Below are 9,214 nucleotides of genomic sequence, written 5' to 3'. Positions count from 1 at the left end.
TTGGTGCTGGGTGATGGTGGCCTCAATGCTCTTGCAGCCTGTTCTCCTGAGTATATCAGTGTGAGGCACTCTGTCACGCCAAGTAATCCCCAGGATGCGCTGTAGACAGCTGATATGTAAGTGTTCCAGGGACTTGATGTGGCGGCTGTAAGTAACCCAGGCTTCACAACTGTAGAGGAGGGTGGTGATGCAGACCGCTTGGTAGACACAGATTTTTGTGTTGAGATGAAGGTTCTTGTTCTGAAAAACTCGCCGTCGGAGTCTCCCAAAGGCAGCTGATGCTTGATTGATTCTGTTTTGGACTTCGTTGTCGATACTATTGTCTTCAGAGATAATGCTCCCCAAGTATTTGAATGATGGAACAACTGACAGTTTTTCACCTGCAACAGTGAAAATGGGTGGTGTGGGTGGGATGCTGGCACTCCATTGACAGATTACCTCTGTTTTGGCGGTGTTGATGGTCAACCCCATCCTGCTGTATGCCCTCACTGCTGCATCTAGGACAGTCTAGAGGTCCTGTGGAGAGTGAGATATGAGGGCGCAGTCATCTGCATACTGCAGCTCAAGTACCCTCTCTCTGTGCAGTTTGGTTTTTGCCTGCAGCCTCCTGATATTGAAGAGGTGGGACCCCTAGACCAGCACACACACACACACACCTTACCAGGAGAGGAGGTGGGACCCCTAGAACAGCACACACACACACACACACACACCTTACCAGGAGAGGAGGTGGGACCCCTAGACCAGCACACACGCACACACACACACACGTACCAGGAGAGGAGGTGGGACCCCTAGACCAGCACACACACACACACACACACACACACACACACACACACACACACACGTACCAGGGGAGGAGGTGGGACCCCTAGACCAGCACACACACACACACACACACACACACACACACACACACACACACGTACCAGGAGAGGAGGTGGGACACACACACACACACACACACACACACACACCTTACCAGGAGAGGAGATGGGACCCATGGGCCAGCATCATGCCCCATACACACACACACACACAGGAATTCATGTAATATGTAAATATAAGTGTGTCCGTAACGCTGACCCCTCCCCCTGGCCCTGCAGTGCGGACTGGTCAGTGGAGCCTCTGCTGCACAAGTGGGGGCTGAGCTGCACACACACACACACACACACACACACACACACACACACACATGTAAATATAAGTGTGTCCGTAACGCTGCCCCCTCCCCCTGGCCCTGCAGTGCGGACTGGTCAGTGGAGCCTCTGCTGCACAAGTGGGGGCTGAGCTACACACACACACACACACACACACACACACACACACACACACACACACACACACACACACACACACACACACACACACACACACACACACACACACACACACACACACACACACACACACACACACACACATGTAAATATGAGTGTGTCTGTAACGCTGACCCCTCCCTGTGGCCCTGCAGTGCGGACTGGCCCCACACACACACACACACACACACACACACACACACACGTAAATATAAGTGTGTCCGTAACGCTGCCCCCTCCCTGTGGCCCTGCAGTGCGGACTGGTCAGTGGAGCCGCTGCTGCACAAGTGGGGGCTGAGCTGCACTCTCGTCCCGCTGGCCTCCTTCGGCGCGCAGGGCAGCCAGATCGCCCGCTCCGCTCTCCCCGGCAACCACGCCGTGCAGATGATGGTCATCTCCGCCACGCCATCCAGATGATGGTCATCACCACCACGCCGTCTAGATGATGGTCATCACCACCACGCCGTCTAGATGACGGTCATCGCCTCGACGTCTAGATGATGGTCATCGCCGGGTTTCCCAGATTTTTAAAGAAGCTCTTAAGTGCTAATAACTTCTTAGGAACGCTTCTAAGAAGTTCTTAGCACTTAAGTGCTTCTTAACGAATCTGGGAAACCCGGCCCTGATCCACCTGGCAGCTGGTTTACTAAATGGATGGATCAAACACCTGGCAGGACTTTTACTCTCTGAACCCCGGGACGTACAGATGATGGTCGTCATGGCCGCCCGAGAGACAAAGCAGCTGGGGACGCCGCAGCAGTGATGTCATCGCCGTCTTCTGGTGAAGTCTACCGGCAGCGGCATACATACAGCGCTGGCTTACAGTCTTCCGGCAGCGGCATACAGTGCTGCCCCAAAAGCAAGGTGTGCTGGACTCGACACAACACATGCACGTGCAGGGAGGCACCATCGTGATGACATCATCATCATCATCATAACCTTTGACCTCTGATGGCAGGGGACACCATAGTGACGTCATCACTGCCCAAGACCAGATCCATTAGGAGGCACCAGTGATGTCATCATTCATCACCAAGTGGAGGGCAGCTTAGTGACGAGGTTATGGCGTGTGTGTGTGTGTGTGCCAGAGACCTTATAACTGGGCCCCTGAGTGTGAGACCCCCTTCTGTGTGAATGTAACAAAATATAATGTAAATATTTCTCTTTTTTCTTTTTTTTTTAAAGAAAATGTGCCATCTTCCTGGATGTGACTCAATACAGTGCAATGCAAACAGTGGAAGAGAACCGTGCGTGTGTTTGTGTGTGTGTGTGTGCGCGCGTGTTTCTTTCCTTCACAGAAATGTGGAAATGGTTTTGTGGGTTTCCCAGATTCGTTAAGAACCTCTTAAGTACTAAGAACTTCTTAGGAGCGTTCTTAGAATGTTCTTAGTGTGCTCCTAAGAAGTTCTTCTAAACGAATCTGGGAAATCCGGCCCAGAACAGAATCAAATGACAAACTGAGTTTGTGTTTAATCAAGCAACAAAATAACGAATACAGTTTTTTTGTTTTTTAATCATCATCATCATCATTAAAAGCTTATGTGCAGTGAGTGGACACATGAACCAGTTCACTCAGTTCTTTTTTATTATTAATCTCATGAGAACAGATGATTGATTTACAGAACCACTTATGGAGCGTACAGACGGGCCTCTCTGGGCTGCTCGTGGGCCGTGACGGCACCAGTCTCCTTTAGAATTGCCAAATAATCATTTAAAAATAACAACTAAGTGTGATGGCATATCAAACATTTGTGATGCATTTACCAAAAAACAAATAAGGATAGGGCCACGTGTAGCCACCCACTGTCACTCAGTGGTCAGTCACCAGGGCGACCGTCACCACTGGCGATATCTGGAGAAAACCGGAAACCAGCCAAGCAACAGCAACAGCAACACGCCATCTTAACCAGCTAACCAGCACAACTCAACCGCTACTCACCTGCCTAGTGCACAAACAGACACACAAGAGAGGGTTAGAGACCACAGGGTTACGGCCAACACACACACACACACACACACACACACACACACACACACACACACACAAAACTTTAAAAAGAAAGAAAAAATCATCACTTTAGCAAAAAAAAAAAAGAAAATCAACTAAAAAATCCTTCAGAGAGATATGGGTTCCAAGTTTAAGAGCAGTTTCAGGCCAAACTTGTACATTTTACATTTAGATGTCATGCACCAGCGGTGAAACATTTTAATAAATGCCATTAAGGGCTCAGAAAGAGGGCCGATAAACTTATGAAGTTCCCTGTAGATTATCAAACCCAACTCCAGTAAAAAAAAAAAAAAATCTCTTTTTAGTCCACAAGCTCATCCTACCAAACAGTTGAACACTCACACGGGAGTTTCTTTATCGTTTTCATATAAAACAATTGTGGTGTAAGAAACATAAAAACATCCTGCCAAGCAAACAGAACCGACAACAAGAGGGGGGAAAGGTAAACAAAAACACAAAGCAAACTGACATTTGGATGGAGGTTGGTTTTTTTTTTTGAAAAAAAAAAAAAAAAAAACAAAAGAGGAGACTTTCAGTTGAAGACAATAGTAACCTTTTAGTCCAGACATGACTGCGAAGGGGCGAAGGCTTCTCGTCCGAGGGTTGCGGAAGCCGGGGTCAGATCAGAGAGAAGGCGGCATTGGGGTCGCACCTGAAGACATCTGGGGGGAGAGGAGACAACGTGAGGCACGTAAAACCAGAGGGGGGGGGGGGGGGGGGGGGCACAGCAGTAACTGGGTGTCAGGGAAACACAACTGAGAACACCAATCAGTCTGACCCCCCCACATTAAGGAGACCAGGGGAACTGTGTGGAGCGCTCACTTCCTCTTTCTGTCAGGACATACCCAGAATGCATTGTTCAGTGTGAACGGTGGGATCTTGTGCTAATGCCTAACGTGCGTCCTCTGAGAAGCCGACCTTTAATGTAGTCTCATCCTCGGAGTTAAGGGCTGCAGAAGCTCTCTGCTAGAGACCTTTAATGGAGTCTCATCCTCTGAGTTAAGGGCTGCAGGAGCTCTCTGCTAGAGACCTTTAATGGAGTCTCATCCTCTGAGTTAAGGGCTGCAGAATCTCTCTACTAGAGACCTTTAATGTAATCTCATCCTCTGAGTTAAGGGCTGCAGAATCTCTACTAGAGACCTTTAATGTAGTCTCATCCTCTGAGTTAAGGGCTGCAGAATCTCTACTAGAGACCTTTAATGTAGTCTCATCCTCTGAGTTAAGGGCTGCAGAAGCTCTCTGCTAGAGAAGCGCCCCTTTAAAGGAGTCTCATGTTTGGGGTGGAGATTTTACCATCACCTCCTCAGAGACCTCTTGAATTTCCCCTTGGGGACCAATAAAGTATCTATCTATCTATCTATCTATGTAACTGACTATTCAACCAATTAAATTAATTAGCACCTTTTAGATTGATTTAGACTCAACACTTTATGTCTTAGAGGGCAGAGCATTACTTTATGTCTTAGAGGGCACCTGTAACTGACTATTCAACCAATGAAATTAATTCGAATTTAGAGCATTATATTTCACTTCACTGATCAGGACACCTTTTGGTACCTAGGGGTAAATCGAGTGCAAGTTCAGGCTTGCTAGAGACCACGCTAGCTCTGGCACTGGCACTGGCAGGTGTAAGTTTAGGCTGGCTAGAGACCACGCTAGCTCTAGCTCTGGCACTGGCAGGTGTAAGTTTAGGCTGGCTAGAGACCACGCTAGCAGAGACCACGCTAGCTCTGGCACTGGCAGGTGTAAGTTTAGGCTGGCTAGAGACCACGCTAGCTCTAGCACTGGCAGGTGTAAGTTTAGGCTGGCTAGAGACCACGCTAGCTCTAGCTCTGGCACTGGCAGGTGTAAGTTTAGGCTGGCTAGAGACCACGCTAGCTCTAGCTCTGGCACTGGCAGGTGTAAGTTTAGGCTGGCTAGAGACCACGCTAGCAGAGACCACGCTAGCTCTGGCACTGGCAGGTGTAAGTTTAGGCTGGCTAGAGACCACGCTAGCTCTAGCACTGGCAGGTGTAAGTTTAGGCTGGCTAGAGACCACGCTAGCTCTAGCTCTGGCACTGGCAGGTGTAAGTTTAGGCTGGCTAGAGACCACGCTAGCTCTAGCTCTAGCACTGGCAGGTGTAAGTTTAGGCTGGCTAGAGACCACGCTAGCTCTGGCACTGGCAGAGCTACAGCTCCCTACGGCTCCCAGACCACATCTCACTTCCTGATTTGCCATGTTTCTAACTCCGCCCTTACGTAGATAGTCCCGCCTTTCAAACTGCTCAGCTGTTGATCTGAGGGTGTCAGCTCAACACCCAGCAGTCTGCTGCCAACTCACCTTGGTGTGTGTGTGTGTGTGTGTGTGGGGGGGGGGGGGGGATAGGAGGGTATTAGAACTCTAGCGGGAAGGTTGTCATAGCAATACCATGTTGATGGGGGGGTATCAGAGAATAAACAAACCTTTGTTACCATTTGATCACTCCCCTGTTTTTCACACACCACGCCACGCCACTCAACGCCGTCAGGCCCCCCGTCACCTGCAAACACCGCCCAATCACAGGGCCGGCCCGTCGACCAGGCCATCTTCTGTGCCACGCCCCCAAACCGAGCGAGACCAACCTGCTGCTGCTGCGTCGCCACGGCAACCCCCCAAACAGCAGCCGCTGCAGCAGGATGCTCGTGCAGGGGTGCCTCAGTCACCCCCTCTACCTGACCTCCCTCCTCCTCTCCATCTCTCCATCTCTCCCTCCTCTCCTCTCCACTCCTCTCACTCACGAACAGGCCGACACCGGCTTGGAGGAGAGAAGTCGACATGTCAATGTCATTCACACAGCAGCAGCAGCTTCTGCTGCATCAATGCGCACACTCACAGAACATAAGGCTGCCATAGCACACGAGCTGACGCTGTTTATACGCCATGGTACAGTGGACACAACAGTATCAACAATAGTTTAGTTTGGACTATTGAGCATGTCTGAATTTCAGAAAGCGGGGAAAGAGTTCGGAGGCCAAATGGTCCTGTGTGTGTCCACAGTTGAGGAGGAGGTAGTTGGTTAACCGCTAGACCTGAGCCCTTTACGGGCGAGAAGTCCCAGGTCGGCGGGAGGTGTAGAAAAACACACCTCCCTCGTCCAACCACGTTAAGTAAAGGAGAACAGATTAATCTAAACTTTAATTCTCATCTTTTCAAGAGGTGAACACGCCACACGTTTCAGAGAGTAAAAGTCCTGCCTGGTAAACCAGCTCATCCTAATTAGCAGCCAGGTAGATCAGATAACCTGGCTGCTATATCACCTGTGTTAAGTGCACAGGTAGAAAGAACATGTGGCAGGACTTTTATTTTCTGGACCCGTGACGTCCGCCTCTCATCTCTTCAAACTGAATCGGGGTGCATGGCGTCAGGAGTCCGCAGCGCCTCCAGATTCTTGACTGCTCACCTGCAACGTGGCGTCGCTTCAAGGGGATGAGGTCCCATTCTCTCCCACCGACTTCACGGGACTGCTGGACCTGGACCTCGACCTGGACTTCGACCCTTTGTTGGACATCGGAGACCGGTTCCGGGACTTGGACTTGGACTTGGACTTGGACTTGGATCTGGATCTGGAGCGGGAGGGCGACTTGGTCTTGCTCCTGCGCTGCGAGCGAGACTTGGAGCGGGACTTGGAGCGGGAGTACGAGCGGGACCGGGATCTGGAGCGGGACCGGCTGTAGCGGGAACGGCTGCGGGAACGGGAGCGGCTTCTGGAGCGGCTGCGTCTCCGCCGTCTCGGGCTGCCAATGAAACAGGAAGTGACATCAGTGAGTAACGTTAGTAATACCCCCCCTGCCCCCGCCATCATTTCCACCCCTGCACTATAGTGAATAAAAATGAAAAATGTGTCCTCAGGTCAACCATCATTACCCTCCTTAGAATCACACACCCATTACCCTCCTTAGAATCACACACCCTGCCACCAAAGCAATCAGTCTCCTTACTCCCAGCCTATCAGACATAATGTGTCCTCAGGTCAACCATCATTACCCTGCCTGCGTGCAAAAAAATCCTCCCTAGAATCACACACCCATTACCCTCCCTAGAATCACACACCCATTACCCTCCCTAGAATCACACACCCTGCCACCAAAGCAATCGGTCTCCTCACTCCCAGCCTATCAGACATAAACGACAAAGCCATCACACGCCTAACTTGCACAGCAGCAACAGATACGGACCCCTGAACCAACCACACTGCTTCCATTGGGCCACAGATGTACAGTATTGAGCTGGACAAGTGTCCTCTTTAAAACACATGTGGTCCCCATCACAGCGCTGAACAAACGTAGAGATGCAGTGTTGCCGCCACCGTCACCCCAGTCTGTTGTGTGGGCCTGCCATGAGCCTATTTGTGTGCTCTCCAATGAGATGTGTTTGTATTGGCTGGAGGTGGGAGCGTAATACTACATCATGTTAAAGGTCACATGTTATATGTGCTGTCATGCGTAGCATGTTATAAGTGCCCATATTCTTAGCTGAGGAACATGGCGTGCTGTGTGAAAACGATTATCCCCCTGCCTGGGTGCATGACAGACTCTTATCTCTAGTAACACTGCCCGTGTGATACAAAACATACAATATTGTTCTTGGCAGGCATAGTTCTTCTTGAGGGAGAAGGTTAAACCAATCTCAAATATTTTAAGTGGTCAACATAAGCTTCGTCTGAAAATCACAATTTCGCAATGTGAAATCCAGAGTGCCGCACCACCTGTACCCAGTGGGTACTAGTCGAGCTGGTACTGGACCCTGAGTTCTCTCTCTGGGTTTGGGGTTAACTTCAAGGGGCAACGTTGTTGTGTACTGGGGTTACCTGGTACTTTTGCAGAATTGCAGAGGTCTTTACAAAACCCAGGCGAGTCTAGTGAAATTATGTGAATGAAATGTTATCGTCTGACAGCAAGCTTCTTAAACGCAAACTTCAGTTGCATAATTGACTGGAACTGACAGCAACTAACTAGCTAGCAACTGTATCGATACACATTTCATTGACGTTAGCTAGCAACTGGACGTCACACCGTTACCACTATACAAACTATCTGTTCAAAACAACAACAACAACATTACCTTCTACTGCGCCGTCCGCCGTGCCTTCGTTGAGATCTTCCACTACGTTCGTAGTGTGAGTCTGGGGGTCTTCCATACCGGGCCATCTGAACCCGTAGTTCGCGGCCGTCTAGGAAGGCACCATCCATGGCGTCCATCGCATCCTCGGCGTCTCGTTGATCGTGGAACCGAACAAAAGCGAAGCCTCTGCTCTCCTTGCTGTATGGGTCTCTCGGGATGTAGACGTCTCCGACTCTCCCATATTTTTCGAAGACACGGCGAAGGGTCTCGGGTGAGGTACGGTACGTCAAGTTGTCCACTTTCAGTGAAGTCATGCCCTCAATTGCGGGTGGCGGTCTGCCATAACTGTAACTCATGTTTACAAATGTAAAGTACACGAAGATGGCTAAATGATCAGATTAATCGGGTTTACGTAGCCTCGCTACCCCCTATAAAATACGATAATCAAATGCCCAAGTACCCGCGTCTGTAAACAGCTGTCTGCCGTACTCTGCACTAGGTACAAATAAGGCAAGATAACGAGCTAACTAGCTAGCTATAGCTGCTCCATTCACAAAATGGCGGGCTGTCCGTGGGGGTCAGCCGGGGTCAGCGGAAGAACTATTTTATCAGTAGCCAAAACCTGAGATGACAGTTGGAAAATGTCTGATGTACATCTGTAAAGTAGTGGAGAATTTGACAAAACAAAATCCACAATGATTGATCGATGCGCTTTAAAAAAAAAAAAAATACTATCCAAATGAAAATATCTCTAACCTGGAAGTATTGTTTTGGAAGGTTGGAGGGGGCGTGACCCCATGGCCA

The 9,214-nt window shown here is 49.7% G+C and overlaps 2 protein-coding genes across 2 annotated transcripts in view; one reads left to right on the top strand and one right to left on the bottom strand.

The window, feature by feature from the left end:
• mettl23 (methyltransferase 23, arginine) overlaps positions 1–1,798 on the top strand; it is a 6,252-nt gene extending 4,454 nt beyond the window's left edge. The window contains exon 5 of the mRNA XM_062525778.1: positions 1,577–1,798. Within this exon, the coding sequence (XP_062381762.1) occupies positions 1,577–1,739 (163 nt within the window). The 3' untranslated portion in view covers positions 1,740–1,798. The remainder of the gene's footprint in view (positions 1–1,576) is intronic.
• A 1,087-nt stretch (positions 1,799–2,885) lies between these two features.
• Positions 2,886–8,985, bottom strand: srsf2b (serine and arginine rich splicing factor 2b). The gene is made up of 4 exons (XM_062525513.1): positions 8,411–8,985; positions 6,750–7,083; positions 3,884–3,992; positions 2,886–3,265 (listed from the first exon to the last, which is right to left on the bottom strand). The coding sequence occupies exons 1-2, from the start codon at positions 8,764–8,766 to the stop codon at positions 6,768–6,770; spliced, it is 672 nt and encodes a 223-aa protein (XP_062381497.1). The 5' UTR covers positions 8,767–8,985; the 3' UTR covers positions 2,886–3,265; positions 3,884–3,992; positions 6,750–6,767.
• Between the last annotated feature and the right edge of the window lie 229 nt (positions 8,986–9,214).

This window comes from Sardina pilchardus, chromosome 22 (assembly GCF_963854185.1).
Source record: "Sardina pilchardus chromosome 22, fSarPil1.1, whole genome shotgun sequence".
In the NCBI taxonomy this organism is placed as follows: Eukaryota; Metazoa; Chordata; class Actinopteri; order Clupeiformes; family Clupeidae; genus Sardina; species Sardina pilchardus.
Note: the sequence above shows the minus strand (reverse complement) of the source record. Positions and strands in the feature narration are given on the sequence as shown.

What these genes read in the sequence shown, in the direction of transcription:
- srsf2b (XM_062525513.1), bottom strand. Translation starts at nt 8,766, where the DNA reads ATGAGTTACAGTTATGGCAGACCGCCACCCGCAATTGAGGGCATGACT. An exon ending in GGCGGACGGCGCAGTAGAAG is followed by an intron (nt 7,084 to 8,410) that starts GTAATGTTGTTG and finishes TTTCATTGGCAG; the next exon opens with CCCGAGACGGCGGAGACGCA.